A 24,755-nucleotide genomic window follows, 5' to 3' on the forward strand; every position below is an offset into this window, starting at 1 on the left:
TGCAGCTTTGAATCTCGAAGAAAAACCGCCGTAGAAAAAAAGCTTTTTAGGAAACAAAAAAATATATGCGATGCGTTTAAAAACTTGATATTGTCGATCCAATGTTTTCGTTCTCATAAACCCAATTTCAGCAAAAAATGGCACTCAAGACTTTGCGAACGTTTAGGTTCTAGTAAAATGATTAGCAGACGTTTGGGTGTTGCTGGGATTTTCTGCTTTCCCATTTCAGAGATCGATTTTACTGTTAAGGTAAGTCTGTTTATTCATGTTAAAGAACAAAGATTACCTTAAACAAGTCCGTGTATTCGGCATTTAAAGTCCATGACAGTTGTAATATAAAACAGTGCAGGCAGCCTGTGCAAAAAGCCGCGATTATGCCCATAACGAAAAAAATTTACAGAGTTAAAAACGAAAAAGCAGAATCTCAAAACAGCTCCAAAAGATAAAAAAAAATCCGAAAAAAAGCAAACACAAATATTGTACGTAAAGCACCTAAGAAAACGGGATACGAAAAAACAGAAATATGACAGCAGATCCTACTCCAATATTAGAGCGCGTCAGCTCAGGGATAGCACTACGGAATTTTAAACCAATAAAGAAATCCGGAACCTTTGGATTGCACAGCAATTTGAGACAAAATCAAGACACTACAAAACTGCAGGAGGATAATCGGAATGTACATGGGCGTGTGGCTCCATAGGGTTGACCGTAAAGTTGTAACAATGACATAAACTCTGTACTTCCTTGAGCTGTTTATTTCATTCGGAGAAGGGGCGTTAAAAGTAAATGTTTCGAACTCTCACTTTAGTGTTCTTTTTGAAATTTTGTAATGGATCACTCATGGAGTAACATGCTTATTAAATTCGCTCTTACATGCTCGAAGCTTTTCATTGTACATCTACAACGTATGCTATTTTTAATACAGTCTTTGTTAAATACGATGTCATTTTTTGCCTCATGAAAGAAAACTAGGCACTAGGTTTATTACTAGCACTTCGGTGCGAATCATGCTCCAGAGATTTGAAATGCTCAAGTTTATGGATAACAATTGTTTTATGCAAAGTCAGGACATAAAAACTGTAAATAAAAGTGGCCGAATTCAGGTGTTTTTCGAAGCAATAATTTCAGCTTTCAATATTCCTAAATGCGATCTAGAGAATTTCGTTTTCACGTGGCTCTATTTTCAACGAAAGGGACAAGCCAGCTGGGTTTAAAATCAAAAGTACTTATGATGGACAAATATTTATCACTTTGTAATGTAGCTTGATTGAAACCATTATAAATACAGAAAGTTAGAAGGAATCTTTCTTTTTAACCAAATTCGCCACCGCGGACCTTCTGTGTCACGAATATTTTTCACCATTTGCATTACGGGGGACTTTTGGACGGAAACACCGCTGTAATGTACTTCTAATTGATACCACTATTTTGAGGTAAAGAGGTGTTACTCGGCAAGAAATTGAATTTTGCAAAGCGGTGCTTACATTGAATGTCATTGTTACTTTGTACGGGTTCATGGAATATTTACAGCACGGTTTCTACATATCGAGTACACGCTGCACGAGTTCAGTGAAACTTGAAAAAAGTTCGTTTGAAATATCACAAGCTTGAATTACCTGAAGATCCTACAAACAATTCTCGGGGCAACATAACAACTTGTGATATAAGTACACATTGTTATAATATAAATTACATTTGTACACAATACTATAGGCTATTTGTACTTTCACTACAAAAATGTACGAATAAATGACGTCTCCCTCCTTGTATGACCGTTAAAACCAAAGTTAGAATTCTTACTCAATCCACACAAAGTTGTTGGCAATCGCGATTTTGGCTTTACACTGTATACGTGTAATTGCTTGAATTGTAATTGTTATTGGTATAAAAGCTTTAATGAGCAGCTATAAGCGACCAATGCGGGAGACATTTTCCAGAACAGACAAGAAAAAGCTACTAAACGAGGAACAACACCCAATAATGCAGTTTGAATTAGGCGCTACTAAAATACATTGGGAACAAAGCGGGCCAAAAGATTTTATAATATTTGAAACTAAAAGAAAGTTGGAATAAATTTAGTTTTCCTCGGGGGTCTATATTTGTTTCGCTGCTACAGACTTAAAATGAAGGCATACCCTGAATATGCAAGCCAGTGGCCCTTAGGGCGAAAAAAGGGTAACACTTCGGCTATTTTTGCGCAAAAAGTTTTAAGGTCACCAAGTTGCCGTTGTTTACTATATATTTCTTTTTTACAAGCCGATTTGGTCACCTTTATATCTCTGACGCTCAAAAATGAAGAAGTAAAAATGCAAGCACAAAAAGGAGGTATGTTTGATATAAATATTCCGACCGACAGTTTCGTTTGTGTGCGGTTCTGAGAGTATACTTTCACTCCAGTAATGGCAAAGGTATTCCTCCTGGGTTTCTTCGGTTTGTTCTTTCTTTACGGTGAGTTTTTAAATAGAAGTAATTTTTCTTCCGATATAGTACTTTCGCTAGCATGACGTTAAAACACTCAACTTTAGACAATATTATTCGTGTACGTGATGTATTTTCATTGATTGATTTTTGTTAGAAATAAATTGAAGTCAATAATGTATCAGCTATGTTCTCTGAAATAAAACTGAAACCATGGTCTTGATGGTATGTAATATTGTTAAGGAACTGCAAAAATAGAGGCTTTGAGTAATTACTCATTTTAAACAAAATACAATCACACGAGTTTATGGCAGTTGCTGGTGTTTTTATAGTGTAGCATTGGAAAGTCATTCTGGCGTTATGGTTGTTTTGAAACCCTGAACTCCATTGAGGAATTTATATTTGCTGATAACATTGGACAAATCTATTCGAACACTAATCAAGCTTTTGCACTAATTTTAGGCCAAAAAATAAAGCCCTTTTGCAATAAGAAATATACATTACCTCGTAAACTTTCCTTTGGTGACCGACTTAGTTAATGTAAATTATCGTTAAAGTGAATGTTGATTCGGTGAATAAAAGTAAAGTAAATGACACAACAACCATATTTCCATAAACTAAATGCTATTGAAACAAGTATGGGTACGTGTACAAGAAGAAATTTTTACAATTCATGGCCAATATTTGTGAATTCAGAGCTAAATGCGAAATAGGTTTTGTTATAAAATTAAAATTATACCTCATCACTTTAGTCATGACTATTAGCTACGTCTGGATAATAACCTAATGAATAATCGTATTGCTTTAGTTTCAGCAAATTTAAATTCCACCACCACCACGGAAGGTAAGTTCTATAGACATACTTGCTTTCCGAAGAAACCCGTAGAATCAGTACACAATTAACTCAGCAGTTGTAAATGTAAACAAAATAACACTAAAAAGTAGAACAATGGGGCCATATTTGATTACATATTGCCCCTCCTCCTGACGTTAGCGAAGTTTAATGTAATGTCAGAATGCAGTCTGAACGTTCGCTTAAAAGAACATGAAACTTCGGTAACGTCCGGTGGAGGGGCAAATTTCCCTGCCCATTGCCGAAATTGTGGATGCATCCTCCTCTTTGACAAAACACAAATAATTGGTAGGGGAACCACAAAGTGCGAGCGGGAGCTTACCGAAGCTTACCAAATGCGTAGGCGTGGGTACGTTATGTGCGTGAGTGTTCCCTCACTAACAGTATCTCGTGAAGAATCTGAATATTTGAAAAAGAGCCGATTTTGAACTGCGTCATCAGCTGACCGTCTTTCTTAAGTTTTTACGGCACATGCCTTGACCATCGTTTTCCTTCGGAATTTTATTCATTAACTGTTGCTAGCGCAAGTGTGTGTGGTGTCTGCTTTGTCGCAAGTTCGCGCCTTTAAGGCTGGGTTTCACAGTTTTCCAATGAATGGGAGGGCCAGGGTGACAATGTGGTAAGTGACTTCATATATGACAATGAGGATGAAGTGTGGAGTGCGCAGAAAGGACAGGAATTTCCCAAGAAGCATGTCGTAGAGAGACTTTGACGAGGTGCGAGCGCCAAGGGCAGTTCCTTCGATGCTGTACCAAGCACAGAGATGTGTGTTGTAGCATCAACAAGGTGCTTCCTGTGCATGCAAACTTAAAAGATGTAGTGACAGAAACATTCGGCGCTCAAAATGTTGTAGGACAAATCAGAGATAAGAAAAACATATCAAAATGTCCTGCAGACGCCAATGTTTAGGGAAAGCGTTTCCTCTCCGAAGGTACAGATGGAAGTCTTGATGGCGCCTTGTAAGCTGCTTGTGCTCCTCTGCTGTTGCTAAACGCGGCTGACGATGGTATGAGGCTGACCTCCACGCCAGTGTCGTCGAGAAAACCCGGTCTGGTTGTTTTGTCCGTCACAAAAAAGACTCGGCTAAGTCCACAAGTGACAGTAGTCGCCACCTCAAGTAGTGCGCCGGAGACTTCCCATGAAACGTTCAGGCTGCCGTACACTACGCTGCTGCTTTTCCAAAGTTGCGGTGGTACGAGCATACACCTTGCCTTGAAGGTGACGTCGAATGGCGGCGCGAAAAGGAGCGGCCGTTCGAGGGAGAGGATTGGTGCTAGGCTGAGGGAGCGGCGAATTGATACTGATAGCTTGGTGACTGTCAATGCGTAAACGTGGCTAGTTGGTTCGAACTGTCAAACATGGTAAAGTAGCGCGGTAAGGACTGGACGCCACCACTACCCGGACGGAGGCGGCCGAGCGTTGATAAAAATGCTCTCGAAGCAAAGCTTGATCGAACTTGGCTTCTTTGCCTCCAAGGAGCTGTTGATAGCCGCGTAGTAGCTGTGAAGGCTTCGGTCACTGTGTTTTTAATTGTAGAAGCTGCAACCTTCGCGGCTTTGAATTTGTCGTCAGCTTAAAGAGTTTACTGGTAAGGGTGTAGAACGTCGCGGCAGCGGGTGGGGAAACACTCAGGTCGCGAAGCTTAATTGTGATCTCAATAGGTAGGGCAGACACGAGATAATTGAACTTATTTCTCTGTGACATGATGTGCTCTATGGGGAAAAAGCTGTTCACCTTGGCGAGCTAGAGGTGTGGGTCATGACGTCAGTACTGGAGCAGCAACAGTGCAACTGCAGCCACGTCACTCCATGCTGCGGAGGCTGTTCGATGGCTATCATATGCAGCGGTGGCACCGAGTGCGGCATTCAAAGTGCTGCGATTGCTCTCACCCTTGTTCATGTCTGTGGTCACCAATTCTGTGGTAGCACTAGGCAATGAAAACGCCTATTCACAGAAAAACAGGTGTATTTAAGACACAAGGTAGGAGCGGCAAGGCGAAGGAAAGCGATGACTAGAATGCCCGGAGTTCCTACGAGCCACCAACGCCTCGCCACGCGGCTCAGGGTGGTGTTTAGTCGTCTGTTGCGACGTTGCTAGAATGAAAAAGCGTGTACGTCCCTTCTGCAAAATTTCCAGTATTACGGGGAAGTAGATTGCGGCTCTTGTTGGTTGCTCAGACGAGATAGTGCAAAATGGGTGGACAACTCTTGCAAAAGGACGAGAATGCCGGGAGGTTGATTTTGCCACTTGTGGTTTGTTTCAAGCGAGAGAGTGCAGCAGGGGTGGGTAGACATTGCAAAAAGGCGCAAATTCTGGGACGTAGGTTGCGCCCATTTTTGTTCATGCATGTAAAGGGGGAAGTAGAGGGATGTAGTGCCTCAGACAGAGGTTAGTTGCAGTTAGGTAAGGAAGGTAAGTTGCGCAACTTGTGGGTTGTTTCTTAGGAGAGGTTGGTGAATCGGTGGGTGGTGCCTGTAAAATAGGTGTTAATGCTGTTAAGTAGGTTGGGAAACTTGGGGGATGTTTCAGGCATGGGAGTATAAAAGGGATGAAAAGGACCTGCAAAAAAAGCGATGCCATTGGGAGGTAGGTTCCTTCACTTAGGGGTTGCTTTAGCCGAGAAATGGAAGAGAAGGCTGGGTAATCCCAGCAAATTGGGCAGTCATTGCAGAAGTACCCCGAATATACAATTGGAAATCGTGGACGCTCGGTGTATAGACATATAAAACATCACTAGTGTAATTAAAGCTCGGTCTTGTTTGGCAGGTTTATTTGGGCCTGGCAATGTAAACTGTGTTTTGAAACCACCTAAAGTGAAATAGTAGAGCGAATTTAAAAAGCTTGGAATGCAGTTATACCAACAACTGCCTTGATAAAATTTTATAGAATAATTGGCGAGTAGCGTAGCATATTATGTAAACGTTGGTGATAATTAGCGTAGGGCAATGGCCACATTGTCAGCAATTACTACAGATGTGATGCTGAGTTCAACAAAGGAACGTCATTTCTAATTTTTTGTTTTTCGAATTATGGTTTCTGTATACTCTAGTTTGTTTGCAGAAAGTCCAACCAGGTGTGTGGTGCTTATCCTGTGACTTAATTTTTTCCTTTCAAGCCTAGCCACCTCAAAAATGCACGTGCTAATTTCTTTGTTTTGTAAGCCAAGCCACGGTTTGTATTATATTAATTATTATTGCGCAACCACAAATTAGCATTATGGTATGTAATTACTTCATTTTTGAAAATAAATAAAATAGGCGAGCAATACGTACTGCTTTCTTTTAATAATAATGCTATTATTCTGTTCTGGGAAGGGCAACGTTTTGTAAGGTGTAAATTTACTACACCATTTATAGTCTCTAAAACATTAGGCATCTTTTCCTCCCGTGATAATCAATTTTGGGGACACTGATACTATATTTGTGTTCGATAACTTTTTAAAGCTTGAATAATTCGTTGCTGAATGAAACGTATTTCAGTGGCACACTTGGTTTGGGAAATTAGCTCTTCACTGCAAAAGACTTTACGGTGCATGTAATCATAAAAAACGAAGATATTTCCAAAAACAAAAACACTTGGCCACTATTCACTTTTCACGTAGAAAGCGTAGTTTGTATGAAAATATAACTTATTGCAAATATTTGGGCTTTTTAAGATGTGTAAGGAAAAGACACACCAGTAAAATAAATAAATAAATAAAATATTTAAATAAATAAATAACAAATAAAAAAAACGAAACAGTTCCCCACATTACTTCGTTTTATGGCTTGTTTCTCTTCTAACGCATACACCTATCTGTTTATTTTGTGTGAATTATATATACAGCACCATGGAAGATGTGGGTAAACTGTGTACCTCACTTTCTACAGAAACCCATAGAGGTATTCTGCTAACTCCTCAGCCAGAATAATTTTAAATATAGTAGGAATAAATGTAGTGGTAAAGTCCTACATTAAATGCGTAAATAAACAAAGCAAGCCAAAACACAGGTTAAGAAAGCCGACAATTTATTTGGGCTGATTAATGATCCTGGAAGTAATAATGAAGTAAGTTGCTATTTTACTATGCGAAACAAAGACGATATTGCCAAACATAGGAGAAACGCTAACTTAGAGTTATATTAATAATTTCCTTGGGCCCATATTCCACAGGACTCTCAAGAAAGGTGGTTGGAAGAAATGGTTCTAAAAACTTGTTCTAGAGCCAACCTTAACAAAGTGTACATAGACAAAGAAGTGAAAGAAACAGCTTTATTTTTCTTATATCTTATGGTGGGGGAATGCTGATGCATAGAATACATCGGCGGCTTCACAGCCTCTTGCCATCGCTTCAGTGTGGATGGCGTAGCTGCCCAGAGGTTGCACTCATACAGAAGGAGTCGTTTTAAAGGAGGCAGGATTGCACCGGTTGTGATAAAGCGTATAGTAGCATGTGCGTCTTGTGCGCTGCATTTGAGGCATGGAAAAGTGAAGATAATTTGAGATCGTGTGCTAGCACCAATGACGTATTGCTGAAATGTTTGTATTTAGGATGTGCACTTGTGGACTTCTTTATGCGTAAGAGGGGAGAAGAGGGTAGCTAATGACTGCAAGAGAGTCGATAATAAGGGATTTAGGTTGCGTCACTTTTAAATTATTTCTGGAGAGAACGGGGAGAATGAGGTGGGTAGGTTCCTGGAAAAGGGGCACTAATAGGTACAGGTACCCGTGTAGGTGAGAAATATACTTTCAGATAACGAGGAGTCTCTGCGTGTGGACACGAAAAGATTCTCGCCCACGTATTGAATGTTTCGGTTTGATATTTCGCCGGCCTCAAATTGCCTGCGCCTGGTGGACCGTGTTCTACATCATTATCAAGTGTTAATTGGAGGGGCAATTTTAAAGAAAATGCGCAGTTATAGCAACAACGCCCTTGGAGCAATAATGCAGAGCAGGTAGTGAGTGGGGTGGCATAAGATGTGATTCAGGCGCTGGACGAGTGTGGGGCAAGGCGTTCTGAGCTGCTAGTATAGATTTGGTTGGAAGGAAAACAAAAGTTTCTTTCTTCTGGATATCTTGCTGCTCGAATCATGGTTGTTGCAAAGAATTGTTTGTTTAAAGAATGATAAAATCATTCCTCTGATTATATAAATTGAAATTTGCTCTTTGGGTAAAATAATACCCAAACTGCATGTGATGTTTCAAATTGTTGTAACACAACTATGGTTTGTATGATATCAACAATGTTAAACAACCGCAAAATAACCGGCACGTCAAATATTTCCTTATCATTCCTCCAGACAAAAATCACAGCGAGCAATGCATAGTTTATGTAATTGGGTAATTAGAATGCTGATGAGGGATGGAGAATGTTCTGTGATGAATAAAAGCAATGCTGACATTTGCATTGTCCAGTTTATATAAAAAATCTCGAAAACCACTCAATTTTCTGGCATATAATAACATATTTGTGTTGGATATCTTTTTAAAATATTGGATGCTTTGCTTTATGCCATGCCTTTTGTAGACGCAGCCAGTGAGGATAACGTCGCTACTCGGTTGAACATTTTCATGGCGTATGAAAATATAGCCAAAATATTTCTTTTCTTCCCATTAGTAAAATTATTAAAAACTTCTTATTGGTGCTCATAGGAGCCGCCCTTGTAAAACCCGTGTTTTGTTGTGGCTTTGGAAATCACTCTTCAAAGTAGACATATCGTTTCAATGAGAACAGTTGTTGAAGCTCTGCACATGGCTGTTTGCAACGTCTTTTTTCTGCCCTAACGCATACATTTGTCACTTTATTTTCAGATGCTCTAATTTCCAGCTCAACAAATGGTGAGCTTTCTCTGAGTACTCGCCTTCCTGGAGAGACCCACCGAAACAGTGCACAACGTACTCAGCTATAGCTAACATAAATGAAACAGGACGGAATGTAGTAGGAAAAACCAAACATATTAGGAGCTTTCATGTACGAAGCGAGAGAAAACAACATTTGTCGCAGAACGCTGACAGTTCATTTGTCCTGAATAATGATCCTCAGCATGCTGATAAAGATAAAACCTTTGTTGCGCCACAAAGACGATATTACCGATCATAAAGTAGGTAGGCCGAGCGCTGGCTCGTGCCCACAAATATTTCAACTGGCAGAAGAGGAGAAAACAATTTTATGCAATCTATCTTCATTCACATGTGCCTTTGTACCAGACAATTTTCTTAAAATTTCCAAATAAGAAATGGTAAAAATAACCTGTTTCTAAAATCAATGACAAAAACGTTTACAAAAAAGCTAGAAATTTGTAATTCTGATATCGCAAGGTGGGGGAAGAGAGGGCACAGACTGCCTCGGAGCATTCAAAGGCTCCTGCAACGACGCACGAAGAGAGAGAGAATTGCTTTATTGAGGTAAGGAGGCAGCGCCATAGCACACGAATCGAAGTGGATGCACTGGTCAGCCGCGCCCCGGCTGCCAGTGGTGGCTGGGTGAGCCACGCTATGCTCTTTGTGAACTGGCTCCGCTGGCTCGTGCCCACAAAAATTTCAACTGCGACAAGAGGAGAAAACAATTCCGCTGAGGTGAGAGTCAGGTGCGTGGATACCACAGTTGACTCCGGCGCCATGGAAATGCTTTCCTGTAGCTTGTGCGTGTGCTTTGGACGTGGTTTGATGTGCGCAGGGGAGAGAGACGGTGCTGCCCAGTTTGAAACGTCCACGTCGCAGACGTCGTCACACGTAGCACATGTGAGGAACTTTGTCAAAGGGAATTGCGACAGCAATGGAGATACACTGGTGAAATTTAGGAGAGAAATAACCTCCGGTTGATCAGCACCTTTTTTACAATGTAAAAAACTATAAAAGTCACATGACTAAGTCCCAAAGGTACAAAAGAAACTGAAATCAGCTTCATTTCAGGTGACAACCCAGGTATTGTGCAACACATCAAGGGGCTAAGTAAGATACGAAGCAGTGATCACCGGATGGTTAGATGCAAGCTAAGGTTTGTTCTCAAAAGAGGTAGGAGGAAACTCGTGAAAACTAAGAAACCCCGATGAAGTCAAACACGGCCACTTCGCGGGATTTTAAAATAACTCTTAAAAACAAATTGCCGCTTCTAGACGAGCAAAATGAGGTCAATGTAGACAGGGTAATGACAACCTAAGATAGCAATAAGTGAATCAGCAGCAGCTGTGGGCGAAGCAATATGTTTAGAACAAGCTGAAAAACTAAGAAAATGAAGGAAGTTATTGTCGATTTGAAGAACATGAAAGTTTCAAGTAGGGCATATCAGATTAAATTAGCCGAGCTTTCGAAAATGACTAATAGAAGTACAACAAACGACGTTCGAGCATAAAATATGGCAATGATCAAGCATGACAAAAACGTTTTCTCCAGCTTGCGAAGCGACACGCTCGACGTTTAAGACCATAACTAGCTTGAACCGAGGGTTAGTGCACACCCTAATCACAAGACAGATATCTGGATCAGAACAGGCATGGGTTGGGGAGCTTTCTGCGAACACTCCCAATTAATTAAAAGTAGGCTACCTCTTTCATGCAAATGAAAAATATGCAATCAGTGCATAATGAAACTAATGCATTTTGGAGCTGAAATTTGGTGCTTTACTAAACAAATAGAAACAAATCATAGGTCGGCTCAACTGGCCATGGAGGAAATAGTGTTAGGAGGACCACTCAGGGGTAAAAACGAGAACACACTAGTGGTTCCCAGATGTTCTCGCGTCATTGGTGTTTAGATTGCGCCTATGGGAGCGGCAGCGTTCGTGCTAAGCTGGTCCAATCTGCAATGATAGAACGCACTAGCGTAAACATATGATAGCTCAAATACGCAAATATGGACTTGCAGTAGCCATATAGCTAGAAAAACTGACATCGGTAGACAAATAGGACGACAGCGTGGATACCAAAAGATAGGTCTAGAAAAAGAGGAAGACCATTAGTGTGATGGAGGAAAAATAATGAGAAAATTCGGGTTTAAGATGTTTACTCGAGCAGTGAAAGACGGAAGCGGTTTAGAGTGAATGCGAGAGGCCTTCGTCTTGCAGCGCACCTGAGTAGGATAATGGTAACGATCATGATGAGAATAAAACGCCATGATGCCGGGAACGCCCCTTCAAGACGAGAACTCAGGCTTTAACCAATCCGGCGGCCGATGCTGGCTTCATCAGAGGCAGAACAACGCTTGTGTTGAGAAGGTACCACTGTGAAAGTATAAATTTGTGTGATTGAACATTCGTTTTGTTATTTTATGCAACCTAGACAACTCCGTATATCGCTCCCAAAAGCGACTTTTTTATACAATAAAAGTGTGACATTGCTTCTGGTATGTGCAGCCACGACGAGAGTGCGCACGCCATTAGTCAACACAGTATAAGCACCGATTCAGGTCAGAAATCACGCGCTCTACTAAAGCAAACAGCTATCACGCCACAAGATTTGCTGTAAGCTACGACAGGAAAAATGAAACTGGATCAGCTTGGTGACCAGAAAGACAGGGGAACAAAAAATCGACTGGGTAAACTCAGTGCTCATTAAGGCACTTACCAATCAATGGCAAGCCAGCAGCTTGATAACAGTTGGATGCCCTCTAGAAAAAAATTCACATTGTCTCAGAGAAAGAGATCATTCAGGGATACCGCCGCCAGTATGATGACATTGAATATGAACTAATCCAAGCCAAATATTCTGGATGACGATGACGGTGAGGCTCCTGGAGCTGTCACTGGTGAAATGTGCCACAACTAATTTAGACTTTCTCTGTTGACACAGTCCTTGTAGGCACGACTCTATCACGTGTACCGATGGCAGCATATACCTTTATGAAGAGTTGACTCATCTGAGATAGACCCACAACACGGACGCACAGTGTTTGCTAGCGTTGGCTCATACTACCTTCATCAATTTAGGTTTTCCCGCCTGTCTAAATTCCGGTCAGGCGAGCGATTGTTGTAACCTGTGATTACCACGATGATGTAGCAAGCACGACCTCTACAGCAGATACATGGAAGATAAGGCGAGGAGGAGGATGGCTGCATTAGGTATTGTTATCCGTACAAAGTGTAAATATTTTCCGTTTTTTTTGACGGCGGCCTCCTCCTTTGGCCACCTGGACTTTCTTCCACAGGAGGTTTTTGTTGAGTAATTGTAGGGTCTCTTCAAGAATTGCATTGTGGGCTTTATTGTGTTAGGAAGCCTTGGGCGCTTACGTGCATAGAGGTGCCAGCTTTACTACAGCTGGTTGCGCTTTTACTGCTGTTTTTAAAAACGATCAGAGTTTTGGGTTCATCAAACGGGGCTGGGTAGTGATTTTGGTGTTTCAATCAGCGGGCGGCCTTCATTTCACTAAGGATCCACAAAATGTGTGGGCATCATCAGACCTGGAAATTATCAGGGATCTCTCCGCGCCATTTAGATGCAACGCTTTGTGGACTATGTCACACGGCGGGCAGGATGGCTGATTTTTGGTTTCTCCGTGCCGAACCTTCCGTTCTGAGCAGCCATCCCAACCTCCTGCGGAGTTCTCAGTTTGCAGCAGCCAGCACATGCTCCAGATTTTGTTTTAAAGAAACAACCTCAACCCGTTTACGCAGGGTGTGAAATCCAGTTGTTATTGTGCTGCCGTGGAATAACACTGAATGGAGTGTGCCCACGACGTTCAGGAGAAACGATGCCGGGAAAAAAAATTTTGAAGAGGTGCTTTTGCACAATGGCAAATCGCGATCTTCTTCAGGAACGACGGAGACTACTCCGATGGTGTTGAGATCAGAATATTTTACTGCTTGTTGTTATGAATGCATAATCACGATGTTCAGAATGACTGGTTGTGTACCCGATTGTGGTCGTCAGAGGCTATCGTGATCATATGCGGTTCAATTGCGCATACGGGATAAGCAGCATTCATGCTAAGCTTATCATATTCTAGAAACTTTGACACAACGGCAATTCGAAAGCGATATAGAGCACGTTTGTAGAGGTAAACCAACACTACAAAAATAAAAACCTAGGAAAATAAGAAAACATGCACTAAAAAGCTTCGAAATGCACGTAGTGGTTTTTTCTTGTACATAAGCGCTTTTACTCACTCCAGAGATATGCTAGACAAATCACAGCGATAATTTAAGCTATTGTTGTGACTACTGGTGAATAATATATAGAAATTGTAGCGCCCTCTGGTTGGCGAAGGCGCCGGCTAGAAAAGACGAGAATAAAGAGACGAGCGGCGCGTGCTTGGTGCGCCAGCACGGCACGGGCAGTTCGATTCCGAAAGCCTGCCACGCTGGTACTTTCTCTCTTGCGCTGTGCTGCGACCCCGCGGTTCCCGACAGTGGTGACTCCGGACTAAGACATGACCGACCCCAGCAACCTCGCGCCCTCGGGCCTCTTTTCCCTGACGTTTCCTCGCGGCCGCCGGACGTCTCAGTCATACAGCTCCGTCTGCCCACTTTCGTGCGCAAGAACCCACATGTCTGGTTCGCCCAGGTCGAAGCCGTCTTCGATCTGCACCGTGTCACCTCGGAGACTACTCGGTTTCGCCACTTGCTTTGCAACCTGCCTCCGGAGGTGGCTGATGAAGTGGCAGACGTCATCGGTGCACCTTTGAACGATGCTCCATACCAGCGGCTCAAGCAGAGTATTCTGGACCGAATCACGGCGTCTGAGAGCGCGCGCCTCCGGCACCTGCTCACCCACGAAGAGCTTGGAGATCGCCGCCCTTCCCAGCTGCTCAACACCATGCGACAGCTTGCTGGCGCGAGCAACGTGGACTCCAACGGTGCACTTTTAAAAGAACTCTTTCTGCAGCGCTTGCCACAGTCCACTCGCATCGTTTTAGCTGCTGCAGGAGACTTGACCCTCGACCGCGCCGCCGAGCTTGCTGATAAAGTTCACGACGCGACTTCTCCCTCAGTCACCCCCCTCGCTTCGACAGCAGAGTCATCGGCCGTTTCCCGCTTAGAGACTGGGATCGATCAACTCGCCGCTTCCATTGAAGCGCTTCGAACGTCCTCTGATCGCCGATGCGGCTCCTCCCCACGTCCTAGCCGCCGTTCGTCTTCCCCGGGTGGTTCTTGTTCGTGCCGCCCTTGAAGCTCGGCTATCTGCTGGTACCATCGCACTTTCCAGCACCGCGCCCGTCACTGCACTTCCCCATGCAGCTGGTCGGGAAACGCGCCGCGAGATCACTAATGGCGGCAAGTGACCTCGCCTTACAACCTGGCCGCCTTTTCCTGGTCATGGATCGCATTTCTGGTTTGTGCTTCCTTGTAGACCGGGTGCTGAAGTCAGTGTGCTACCGGCCACCAAGGATGAGCGTACTTCTAAGTCACCTGGACCTACGCTTTGTGCAGCGAACTCTACCTCTATCGCCACGTATGGTCTGCGGTCCCTCACCCTCGACCTTGGTTTGCGACGCGCCTTCCGGTGGGTCTTCGTAGTAGCCGACGTTAATCAGCCCATCCTCGGCTCCGATTTCCTCACCCACTTTGACCTAGATGTCAGCATGCGTCACCATCGCCTGATTGACAGCAAGACGCGCCTTTCCATCCTGGGCATACTTTCTACTGTCGCTCCAACTGGCATCCGCACGCTGCTTTCCTCATGCCCGTACGCAAGAATCCTCGAAGACTTCCCTGAGGTCACGAGACCCTGCAACTTAAAGCAGCCGCCCAAGCATAGCGTTACCCACCACATCGTCACGCGTGGTCCACCAGTCGCAGCTCGGCCGCGCCGCCTCTTCGGTGAGCGTCTGGCGACTGCTAAACGTGAATTCGAGCACATGCTGGAACTCGGTATTATCCGCCCATCGTCCAGCAACCACGCGTCTCCACTGCATATGGTTCCTAAGAAAAGTGGAGACTGGCGTCCGTGCGGTGATTACCGAGTGCTCAACGCTCAGACTGTCCACGACAGCTATCCCCTACCCCACATCCAGGATTTCACAAGCCACTTGGAAGGGTGCACGATCTTTAGCAAAGTGGACCTTGTCAAAGCGTATCACCAAATCCCCGTCGAGCCTGCCGATATCCCGAAGACGGCCATCACTACGCCCTTCGGATTGTTTGAGTATGTGCGCATGCCCTTTGTGCTACGCAACGCAGCTCAAACATTTCAAAGGTTCATTGCCGAGGTGACGCGCGGCCTTCCGGCTGTATTTGCGTACATTAGATGACATCCTAGTCGCGAGTCCTACTCCACAAGATCACGAGCGTCACCTCCGAGAACTCTTTGAACGCCTTCAACAATTTGGCCTGGTTGTCAACGCCCAGAAATGCGTCTTCGGGACGTCTGAGCTCGAGTTCCTTGGCCATCACATCTCGGCGCAGGGAATTCGTCCTTACCCTCTCACGTTCAAGCCGTGAAGGACTTCCACGAACCTACCAGCCTCCGCCAGCTTCGTGAGTTCCTGGTCCTGGTGAATTTCTCGCGACGCTTTATACCCCACTGCGCCGAGCTTCTGCATCCACTGACTGAGCTTCTTCGCACAACCAAGAGCTCCTCATCCGCGATTTCCTGGTCTCCCAAACCTCAAGCCGCTTTCAACGCTGCTAAACAAGCCGTCGCCGACTCGGTGCTTCTCATCCACCCGAGAACCGACGTGCCCACTCGCATCATGGTAGATGCATCCAGCGTTGCAATAGGCGCTGTTCTCCAGCAGAGAATCGACTCCGAGTGGCACCCGCTTGGTTTCTTCTCTCGGAAGCCCCAACCTGCCGAGATGCGCTACACCGTTTTTGGTCGTGAGCTGCTCGCCATTTACGCCACCATCCAGCACTTCCGGCACTTTTTGGAGGGCCAGTCGTTTCACGTTCTTACGGACCATAAGCCTCTGGCGTACGTTTTCCGTACGAACTCCTACAAGTACGTTGCACGGGAACTCCTTCAGCTCGCCTATATATCGGAATTCACGACGAACATTCGTCACATCAAAGGCACCGACAACGAGGCGGCTGACGCACTTTCACGCATTACCTTCATCGCCAGTGCTGCATCTGCTGTGGACTGGGAACGCCTAGCTCAGGCGCAGATTCAAGACCCTGAGCTGCAAGCACTGCGGGACCACCCGGGTTCCCTTCGTCTACAACTTGTGCCTCATCCGTTCGTGCCTGGCTCACTGTGGTGTGACATGCCAGCGGCGGCGCCTCGACCCTTCGTTCCGGCTGCCTTTCGTCGTGCTGTGTTTCAATCGCTCCACGACATCTGCCACCCCAGCATCCGAGCCACGCAGCGCCTCATCACACAGCGGTACGTCTGGCCGAGCATCAACGCTGATGTCCGCCAGTGGGCCCGTTCGTGCCTCGCTTGTCAGAGAGCCAGGGTGACCCGCCACACGAAGACCCAAACGCAGCCTTTTTTTGCCACCTAGCTGTCGCTTAGACCACGTCCATCTTGATTTGGTCGGACCATTTCCTCCCTCCCGTGACTGCCGGTACATTCTCACAATGATTGACCGCTTCACCCGTTGGCCCAAAGCCGTACCAATTCCGGACATCACGGCAGAAACGGTCGCAAAATCCTTCGTTTCGACATAGGTTTGCCGTTTCGGCTGCCCCGGCATTGTTTCCACGGATCGAGGCAGCCAGCTTGAATGCAGCCTGTTCACTTCCCTCAGCCGCTTGCTTGGCACTAAACACTGTCGCACCACAGCATACCATCCCTGTGCCAACGGCATCGTTGAGCGGCTCCATCGCCAGCTAAAAAGTGCTCTCACTGCGCGCTTGGATAGAGAGCACTGGGTTGATGACCTGCCTGTAGTGCTTCTTGGCTTGCGTGCCGTCCTTCGTCGCGACCTCGGCTGTTCAACTGCAGAACTTATCTACGGCGCACCCCTGCGGCTTCCTGGCGATTTGTTCGTCCCTACGGCCTCCTCGCCCCAGCCGCTTGAGTACCTCCAATGCCTTCAGGACTGCATGCAGCACCTGCGACCGGTCCCACCTCGGTCTTCAGACCACCGCATCTTTGTGCATCGCAACCTGGCGTCTTCGACACACGTTTCCCTCAGGCGAGACGCTGTAAAGGCGCCTCTTACCCCCTCCTATGATGGGCGGTACCGTGTCCTTAACAAGACCCACAAGTCCGCCACCATCCTCTTCAATGGCAGCGAAGAAGTCGTCTCGTTGGACCGCCTCAAACCGGCCTACCTCGAGACGCCACCCAACGAACTCCGCGCAGACATCGCAGGCCTAGACACTCCACTGCTCGCCCCCAAAACCAACGCCCGCCAGCCTCGCCGTCGAGTCACGTTCGACATTCCGTCTGGGCGGGGGGCCCTGTAGCGCCCTCTGGTTGGCGCTCTTAGCCGGCGCCCTGGCGCCGGCTAGAAAAGACGAGAATAAAGAGACGAGCGGTGCATGCTTGGTGCGCCAGCATGGCACGGGCAGTTCGATTCCGAAAGCCTGCCATGCTGGTACTTTCTCTATTGCGCTGCGCTACGACCCCGCGGTTCCCGACAAAATCAGCATTGCGGCGATTGTCGAAAACGATTTGTACTTGACAACACCGCACAAACATTGAATAAGTGATCTAGGTGCCAAAATATCGATTAAGGTGATTCTTATGAGAAGCAAGAAAAAGAAGACGAGGCGATGTTCACCTTGCAAAAACGCCTTAGTACTGCATCGGACATCGTTTTCTAGTTAGGGTGACTGGATCGAATTTTTAATTTGATAGCCGTAGAGCTATATGTTAGAAATACGTTTGTTATAGTTGACTGAGGAATGAGTAAAAGAGAGATCACTATATAGAAGAAAGGCTTCGTTGCTAATAATCTTCAGTTCGTGCAATCACATGCGGCGGTGTAGTTTACTGTAATTCTAGAACAATGGGCCCTTTGTCAAAACTTAACTGTGATTGTATATTGTTGTCAGCATTACTTTATTGCGTTGATAAAAATATGTTTTGCTGTATATAGTTTTTGCACACACACAACAATGTTATTCAAATATACGGTTGACACTTATTTGAAGCCTGAAAGTTGCATTTGGATTTCAGCTTTGCACTTTGCTCTTTTTTTAATATACTAATACCTAGTCGTAACAATAATCGCCGTAAGAATGCCTAGCTGTAAATAATTCGCAACTACCTCAGGAGAAAAAAGAAAGCACAAGGAAGCCCTTGTGCCGTGGCCCACCGTTTTTGCGTCTGTTTCTGGTGCTGATCACGCGCTATATTTTTGAAGAAGTTTCCCGCAGGTTCCTCACATTCTCAGAAATGTTTTGTATATGAGAGACAGCACGTCTTGCACTCGTCGAGCATATTGCATAATTTTTCGTTCACATTCTTTCTTCTAAACGAATTTGTTAACGAATGCGGAAAATCCATATTTTGGTACACCCGCTACAAACAAATTTATATTTATTTCCAACGAAATAACTTTCCCTACAGAAAGGGCTTGTTATGATAATATTGGTGTATATTTTGCCCTGATGTTGCGCTTTTTACTCTAGGAATAAATAGTGGAGTGTACAACCTATTATTGCGAACATAAGGGCGTTCACTTTTGGGCTGAAAACTTTTGATTCGTATTTGCAGCAACATACACATTAAAAATCTCCTACGCTAAAATATCTTGTGACGGTATAATAGTAAATATAATATAATACAACGCGTTCATACGACGCCCAAAATAATAAAATCATTTTTGGTTGTTTACGAAGCATAGTTCTCGACGGTTGTAACTGCATCGCGGATCATATTGGAATAAATAAACAAGGATACTAGATCAGTGCAAATGCATTAAACGTCAGCATATTGCAATATAACTCCATGTGAGCAATCGTGCAGGAGCACCTGACAATTGCAGCGCCTGGGGACGAGAATGGGTGCATTCAACGCTAATCAATCCGAAGCGAATGGCGTGAACTCCTCATATTATTCTTCTTTTGTTTTAGCATTCTCGCAGTTGCAGCGAGTCCCCCTGCCCAAAACCGCTATATTTAGGATATTTGGGACAGCAGGAAGTACAGAAAGTGTCTGAAAATAATATTCGCAGGAAAGGTTGAAAATATTCTGGTGAGATTCTTAAACCGTGAAAAAAAGTCATTCAAAGACTTTGTTTCGGTATTCCCAGCAAAAACTTCACACAGACCTCTTTTGTTGCCAAAAAAAGAAGCCAGGTGGATCACAAATGTCCTAAAAAACGTCCTAAAAAAATGGGAGAAGCCAACAAACCTTCGACATGGGATACAAGTTTTCTGCCTGATTACAATAAAGACTATACGACGCCACTGGACCGTCATCATCTGCCGGTTAGGATGAAGTATTGTGCTCCATAAAAGGCGTTGCCGGCGTTAGCATTGGACAGTCTTGGTGGTTGTGCACTCCGCTGCGCAATCTCGCTAAAATTTAACGGTAATTTGTGGAGAGCATCGTAAGCTGTTCAATTACAACTTACTTATTTTGTAAAAAAAGTAATTTAAATTATTCTAGTGACAAATTATAAGGGCTGGTAGTCGGAAATGATGTTTAGGTTAAGTTTTTAGAGGCGTGCTTAGTCCAACAGAAATGGTGAAGTGCAGCTAAGTGACCTAACAAAGAAGTGATAATAAACACCGAGAACAGTAGCCTGAATGTTGAGGCAAATATCACTGGTGAAGAAAAAAGGGAAGGTAGACGTGTCGGCATTCGTAAGTGGAGAATCTCAGTAATTTGCTTGGGGATATAGGTACTCGTAAAATACAGCCGCACCAGGCATACTGCGGATGGGTTCCTTTGGGGCAAAATTTACCTATTAACACAAGACATTGGCGCAGCTTGGTTATTCTGGTGTCATATTACTGGGGCTGCCATACTTTAGCGGGTATTCCTTTATTTTCTCATCGACGAGAATTTTATGCCTGACAAAAAGGGCATTTCTATTTACTCCCAGATACAGTACTCCTGTATTACTCCATACGTATTCGTAGGCTTTTAGTTGACACTCAATAGCAGACTGAAAGACCGAAAATGACCTTAATTACTTAAACATCAGTAAATTGAGGACCCATTATAGAGTTAAAACTCTTCCATCGCGTTCGTAAATGCAACGGGATGGCTACGGCGTAGCAAGAACACATATTTGCCACGTGACACCAACTAGGCCTTGGACATCACGGAAAGAGCAAGACTGTGCGAGTGCTGGACCCGACGGGCATAATGGGAGATGTGCTGCCGTTCCCCAGTAAAGGGCTGCTACCCAGAGATTGCTGTGGTGTTTACGAGCCGCGTCTGGTTGCTGGGACCCTGGTACTACTATGTGTGGATTAAACACTTTAACGAATCTTTTAAAACATTTTCAACAACTTCCCTACGTTCATGCTTTATAGTAACCCAACCACATTGATTCATGTTTATGGCTTTTATCCCGGTAAGAATTCCCGCGTGAGCAAAATAAATACCTAAAAAAACACGGTGAAGAAATGTTCACAATTTAAAGTTGGAATAGCTTTCAATTGATAGAGAATACCAAGCTGAAGACGAAATATTGTTCTGGCGTTTTTATCTTGCCTAATGAAACTGCGAGTAACTCAAGTCGTGGAGGCTTCTGAACGACAAACTTTTGTGATTGTTTTTGTTTGTTTGTACAATAAAATATGTCCGGACAAATATTTTACCTAATTTTAAAATAAAGATGCATCATTTGTGTACTTTTTAATGATACAAAATTTCTACATGGAAATATGGAAGGATCTGTATGTAGTTCTGTGGAAAGGAGCTCTGAATATTCATTCCACCACACTTTTTTCCGTGTGCTCCAGCGGTAAATTACTTTCTAGAGGAATAACGCAATTTTAATAATTGCTTTGTATTCAAAAAACCTTTGGTGCAAAAGAGAACTGTTAGAAACAGCCACATGAAATAGCATTAGTACTATACTGAATGATGTGTACACAGCGGAGCTGCCAATAAAAATGTTTCAATGCTCTTTTGGGGGCTTGAAAAATGCAAATAATTTAAAAGAGTGTGTAATATTCTATATGATGTGTTGTGACTATTGTGATTGTATACAAACAGCCATTTGTGCTTCTTGTAACATGAATGTTGCGTTGTTCCAGAAACCTCATACGAGGATTATGAGCCATTCACCTGCCCATTCTATCAAGCAGGAAAATCAAAGAACGGCTCAGATGTGAGTTTCCTAATTTCCAATGCTAAATTAAAAATTATGATAAATGGAACTTCAAAAGAATAGAACACTTCCCAAAGAACTACATGAACTGTATTTTTGGACAAGTATCAGAACTTTAAATTGCCTTGTTGGAAGTATTGCATAAAAATTGCTAAGGCGTAGTTGAAGTAATCTTATCATCAATTTTTGCGGGTCCATATTTTCACCCTGTTAGTTATTTAGGAATTATTCTGAGTTTTGTGTACTTATTACCTGTCCGAAAACATTTGTTTTAAAAAGCTAATAAACGCATAACACGAGTAATGAATTAGTCGCGTCCGTTGAGTGTTCATACACAATGTGCTGCCACATCTGGCTCAATAGTTTAGCATGGTGTCAACGGTAATCAACTTCTGCGTTTACCGTTCTGCAGATTCGTTTATACCGCACTTTGAGAGAAAGCCGCTTCACTAGTGCACTTCTTTGAGAGAACTAGCCAGCTTCGGAGATTCTGGGCACAGTGACACAAGTAGATATTTCTCGTACGTTGCAGATACCTAAAAATAAATCAAATCGGGTTAATCACAGCTCGTCGAGGCTCTGGAAGTACTGTGTTAACATATTCGCGTGTAATCCACTTTTGCATTCATAGTGAAATTGGAGGAAATCATACTTTTTTTGTGACATCCTCAACAGAAGGTGATGCTAAGTATAGAAGGGAGTGCTGTTCAGCGAAATTACATGCACTGCTGGCTGGTCCATGGTTTCTGCGATAGTTGGACGAAGATGGTGGTACCATTTTTGCTGGGCGAATTCGCATGTGTGAAAATGTTGCTGTTTCCGTACGCAGCCGAGGAATTTGCTGTAGCGATATTTTTAAGGTTCAAATTTTGAAAATGTGCAAACTCGCAAAGCTTTATGCGCAAGCTGACTCAATCGACTACCCTAGTGGAGCTGGGGGCATTTAAATAATATCGCTCCGCTATCTCATCATATTTGATTGCTAGGGCTGATCTCGCTATCTTCATTATGCAACAAGTACGCACTATCGTATAGGTGAGCTCAGAATGGCGGTTGGTAGCGGCATCAGACTCACCGGGAATAGCTTGATTGAAGAACTACCGGACGGCTCGAACGTATTGGATCAAGTCCAGACGCGGGTTCTGTATGCGCGCTATTAGGTCATTGCGGGTACTGTACTTTCAGTAGGGAGGGAGGAACTTCGCGCAAAAGGACACCTCTAAGGTGGCCCACGACGCGAACGAGCCTGGAGACCACAGTAGCAGGCAATAGAATCTTCCAGGAAAAACAGGCGGCACACAAGTCAAAGCTAACTTGTCCCAAGCACTCAACGCCATCTTGTAAACGGTGATTGCACAGATTTCTGCCACAGATTTGGGGTCTTTTTAGACCGTAAACCGGGGAATTGCGAGGCTTCAGTTTACCAACAGAACGCGCTGTGGCGCGTAGCGGATCTTGGAGGACGCTAGCGTTGGTTGAGCGTGCTATACTCGCACCCTCGACCGTATTCAAGGTAGCCACTTAGCAAGAAAAATGGATCCATGCTCACACTTGACAACTTAGTTTCTCATCAGTATAACACTACGAGCGTATGTCTCGCAACAGAACGAAACTCGTCCATAAAAACGAAATCGTTAGCGTTACACGAATCGAGTGGCGCCTGTTCCGAATAAAAGCCCAGACATTTCCCACGTCCAGATACTGCCTTGTGTTGCCGAGCGGCGTAACGACGTTAAAGGCTTATGCACAGTACGCGATCAAGCACGTTTCCTATTTAACTAGACCAGAAGCATCAGTTCCATTCAGTATAGGCGCGTTGCGTACGCAGAAGTAGTATGAAAGAATACAATGGTTGTCTGCTCCCTCTAATGAATGCAGGTTCTCAAAGAGCTTCACTGTGTTTGAATAATAAATTAAAACTACGAATTGGAAATAAAGGCTGGGAAAGTGAAAAGTAGAGAAAAACAAATATTGCTTCAAGTAAAGTCACCAATCGTAAAAATAAAACAGTGATGAACCGATCCTGAAAATATCAGTTAATTGTGGCGTGCGTGGTTATCGAGCAGAATAGGCTGCAGTAGCCCATGGTTTGGAAGTTACCCAGTTTCCTCTTGTAAAACTTAATCTTACACCCTGTAAAAGCGCTATTATTGGTAGATTGGCCGACGTAATGAAAATGTTTGGTAATTTTGACAATTTCACCAGAAAGCAAATGTAAAAGGTCCCTCTAATCTCCCACAAACGCAAGGCAACCAAAATGTATTTACAAACAAATTTTTGATGCAAAAATGTCACTTAGAGTGAAAATGGGTAAATTAATCATACGATAGTCCAAAGTATCTATGCTGATTGTGTAAGGAATTCCTATATTGTTGTTTTGCTTGCCTAAATACCCCATAAAAACTTCAGCGGTATATTTGTCACGAAGACACTGAATTACTTTCAGGTTGCGTTTGGGTGCCATGATTGGTGCAACCGCACATTACCAGATGGTATGCCCTGCGTCGTAAGTATCCAATTCTTATAGCTCTACTGTATTAGTAAGCATTGGGATATGCCGCTTATTGTTTTTTGGTTTTGAGAACATGTCGCCGTGTTTGTCAGATTATTCGGCCCCTGCAAATGACAGAATGGCTTGTCAATCCCACCTTGTTACATTTCCGCAATGCTCTTCCTTGAATTTTGGGCACAGTTGGAGTAACTAAACTTTTACATACTTCGAGATTCTTCGGTTCGGTAGTTGACATTGATAGCACTGACGAATAAATGAGCAACAGAAGTTATCACGTAGCATTACTAGTCTGAATGGGGATTTAGAAAACAAATGAAGAGAAATTTAACAGCCGAAGCAAAATTGCAAGGATTATTCTGAACGTATTCCTGTGTAAAAAATTCGAAATAATATATCCTTCATTATCCCTAGGAAAACAGACTTTTAAAAACTAATATCAAATTCGCAAATTGATCTGCGTGTTTTTTATCCAGTAAGTCTCTTAGCAAGTCTGGTGGTAAAATAAAGGTAATTATAAAAATGGAACGTTGATATAAACTTCCATTTAGGTATCACCAAAAAAGCTCTCTTAAATATAAAAACCAGCCAGATTCCAAACAAAAACCTCTCAGATAACACTTCGCGGATAAATTTTAATAAGGGCTGGTCACAGGCGTCAGACATGAAATACCGACACATCATATGTTTTCCACGTTCATCCACGGCTTATTTTCGCAATACAATTTTGCCCAGCACCAAGTCTGCCATAGAATGAAACTAAACACATCTTCATCTTTCCTAAGCAGCTGGGGTTTTTTTCACCATTGCAGCGTTTATTTGTCCAGCACCACCGATGACGCTAAGATGACCTGGGTCCAGATACAAATATTCTTGAAAT

The 24,755-nt window shown here is 43.8% G+C and overlaps 1 protein-coding gene across 1 annotated transcript in view; it reads left to right on the plus strand.

The window, feature by feature from the left end:
- The first annotated feature begins 2,360 nt into the window (after window positions 1-2,360).
- Window positions 2,361-24,755, plus strand: part of LOC144142081 (evasin P1243-like) — a 29,371-nt gene continuing 6,976 nt past the window's right edge. Inside the window, exons 1-5 of the mRNA XM_077673504.1 lie at window positions 2,361-2,448; window positions 3,227-3,262; window positions 9,061-9,087; window positions 21,293-21,366; window positions 23,813-23,872. Of these exons, the coding sequence (XP_077529630.1) occupies window positions 2,400-2,448; window positions 3,227-3,262; window positions 9,061-9,087; window positions 21,293-21,366; window positions 23,813-23,872 (246 nt within the window). The 5' untranslated portion in view covers window positions 2,361-2,399. The remainder of the gene's footprint in view (window positions 2,449-3,226; window positions 3,263-9,060; window positions 9,088-21,292; window positions 21,367-23,812; window positions 23,873-24,755) is intronic.

The sequence above is a fragment of the Haemaphysalis longicornis genome, unplaced genomic scaffold (genome assembly GCF_048455015.1).
Source record: "Haemaphysalis longicornis isolate Haplotype H1 unplaced genomic scaffold, Haemaphysalis longicornis Haplotype H1 scaffold_6, whole genome shotgun sequence".
Classification (NCBI taxonomy): domain Eukaryota; kingdom Metazoa; phylum Arthropoda; class Arachnida; order Ixodida; family Ixodidae; genus Haemaphysalis; species Haemaphysalis longicornis.